Source organism: Arachis ipaensis, chromosome B10 (assembly GCF_000816755.2).
Source record: "Arachis ipaensis cultivar K30076 chromosome B10, Araip1.1, whole genome shotgun sequence".
Taxonomy (NCBI): Eukaryota; Viridiplantae; Streptophyta; class Magnoliopsida; order Fabales; family Fabaceae; genus Arachis; species Arachis ipaensis.
The window spans coordinates 11,176,467-11,179,480 of record NC_029794.2 but is presented as its reverse complement, the minus strand read 5'-3'; the positions used below and the strand labels follow the sequence as shown (position 1 = coordinate 11,179,480).

General features: G+C 37.9%; 1 protein-coding gene across 1 annotated transcript in view; it reads right to left on the bottom strand.

Annotated features, from left to right (window-relative positions):
- LOC107623300 (probable receptor-like protein kinase At1g11050) overlaps positions 1 to 1,821 on the bottom strand; it is a gene marked incomplete in the record, with an annotated part of 2,822 nt that extends 1,001 nt beyond the window's left edge. The window contains 1 exon segment of the mRNA XM_016325509.2: positions 1 to 1,821. Within this exon segment, the coding sequence (XP_016180995.1) occupies positions 1 to 1,572 (1,572 nt within the window).

Below are 3,014 nucleotides of genomic sequence, written 5' to 3'. Positions count from 1 at the left end.
AAGGGCTCTCCTCCCACACATTATCTCCAAAACAACAACCCCAAAACTATACACATCACTTTTCTCTGTAAGCTGACCGTAAAGAGCATATTCCGGAGCTAGATATCCATGAGTTCCAGCTACTCTTGTAGTGAGATGAGATTGGCCTTCCCTGCTTTGTTTAGCAAGCCCGAAATCCGCAACTCTGGCTCTCATGTCTTCATCAAGTAATATGTTGGTTGCTTTTATATCCCTATGAAAAATTGCAGGCTTGACTCCATAGTGAAGATAAGCCAGCCCCTTTGCCACATCCAAGATTATGCTCTTCCTTTGAGGCCAAGTCAGCGATTTCTTCAACTTTTGCTGCTCACTCACCAGAAACAGATGGTCTTCAAGGTTTCCATTCGGCATGTAATCATAAACCAAAAACCTCTGGCTTCCCCTGTCATTAAATTTTTCATCATCATCATCCACTACACAACAGCCTCGAAGAGGCACCAGATTCCGGTGCTTCAGGTTGCTAATAATCTCCACCTCATTACAAAACTCCACATCCCCTTGAAAATCAGATTCCAAGATCCTCTTAACTGCCACGACGGAACCATCGGACAAAACCCCCTTGAAAACAAGCCCAAATCCACCCCTGCCAATGAAATTCTTGGTTGAGAAATTATCGGTAGCCTTCTCAAGCTCATCAATCTTGAACCAAATAGACCCTGTATTCGGCCTCAACCTACGCCTAGACCCTTGTTCCTCAGGATCAAAGTCAAATTCATCATCATTAAGCTTCTTCCTCCTAACCTTCCTATCATACCAAACATAAACCCCTAACAAACAAGACATAACTAACAAAGCAACACCAGCACCAGTTAACCCAAAAACCAAACCCTGGTGACTTTTCCCACCAGAACCACCACCCTGTGTGTAAAGTGACATACCAAAGATGCAACTCATGGCACCATTGCTTTCAGGTCCATACTGATTCACAAACGCAGCAGCATATAGAATAGTAAATTTGAAACAATTTTCAGAGTGAGAAGCATTACCATCAATGGAGACAAGTTTATGCTGCACCTGAAACCCCGCAGTAAGACACACATCACATAGCGAAAGATCAGTGAGGTCTTGTTTGCAACTAGTATCAAGAGGCGTGATTTGACCAAGCTTCTTGTCCCAATCTTTTAGGGTTTCAATTCCTGCGCAGACGTTTCGGGACATGACGAACTGGTGAGGGTCAAAGCACAAGTCAACGAGGTTGTTTTGGAGAGATAAGGAATTGAGCTGAGACTGGAAATCATGGACGCATGAGGTTGAGGTTTCAAGGTTTGGGAGGTTGAAATTTGTAGTTGCTTTAAGGTACTGCGCGAACCCTATTCCGATTAGAGATAAGAGCGAGGTGCAACAGTTGCTCAAGTTTGATGATAAAGAGTGGAAATTCTCACATGCTGAAGGGTTCCATGGAACTCTCTTTACATAGCTAAAGTCGATGGGGCATGTTGAAGGAGAAGAAGGAGAAGGTGAAGGTGAAGGTGCTGCCATGGTTATAGACACCATCATCATCACCATCATCATAGTTACCATAACCTTCTTCATCCTTTTTGTGTAGATGGATCTGGTGATTAAAGAATAAAAATGGAGAATCTAGAAGGAATTAGGCTGCTAATAATAGTAGTAACCATGAAAATGATGATGATCAGAAAATGTGAGAGAGGGAGATGCATCTTCTTAAGGTCAAAGGACGCATTTTTTTTTTTTAATTTTTATTTTCTAATTCGTATGATTTTCTTCTGGCTGCTGACAGGGAGGGTGGTTAGGTGTGGGTTTGTGTTTTGAGCAGCTGTGTGGTGTCGCTTAAACTGAACTTACAAGTTTCACTAAGAGACAGAGAGAGTACACAACACGCGACTTTCAACAACACAAATTCTTCTAGATCAACCCAATATTAAGTGCTTAATAATTATTACTTAATACAAATATTCGTACCATTCACATTATTATAAAGTAATAAGACAAATAAATATTTGAGAATGTTGACTATATATATATATATATATAAGGCAGGAGTGAGCATCGGTCGATTTGGTTCGGGTTTATGGTAAAATTAGAATTAAACCGATTAAAATGTAATTGGTTTGGTTTAGTTTGGATTTGTATTTTTTTGTATATGTACCCGAACCAAACCAAACTGATTAAAAATAGATTAGTTCGGTTCGGGTAATTGGGTACCTGATGACTTTGAAATTCATAAAAAAAAAATTAAATTTTTATCTTAAAAATTCAACAAGTACAATAAACATGTAACATCAATAGAAATAATCCAAACATGTTAAATACCAAATATATTAAAAACTAAATTCATTAAAATCCAAACATATTAATAGTGAATATTTTTGTCTAATGAAAAAGTCATATATATATGTTTTATTTTTTTATTTAATTAATATATGATCGAATTTACGGGTTGGTTCAGGTTCCATATTCTAAGAACTGATACCCGAACCAATCACTAATAAAGATCATCGGTTTGGTTCTGTTCCAAAACCAATTTAATTGGTTCAATTTGGATTCGGACGGATAATTGGGTACCTAATACCCGTGCTCACCCCTAAGANAAATCAAATAATAATTCAAAATAAATAAAAAAAGAAACTGAGTGATTAAAAACCAGGGAGAGTTTGTAAGTGATGTGACGGAATGTAATGGCAACAAGTTTGGAGTTGGCATTAAATTTGGCAAGTGGTAATGCGCGTGGTGTGTACGCGCTTTTGATGGGCGGCTTGCCACTTGGAAACGCAAGAAAAGTTAAAGCCTTCTGTCTCTGACTTTTTGTACTCTTCACAGTGACACCGATGTGGATCGTAATATTAACAAAACGCAGATTACACCTCTAATTACTGCTACAAGACAACACCATTTCAGATATTTTATTTCCACGTGGTCTAATTCAGTCTACGTGAGATAAACTTTACTTTACTTACGCATTTCCTGATCAACCGCTATTTTAATTTTATTTTTTTAATAATAATATTACATAA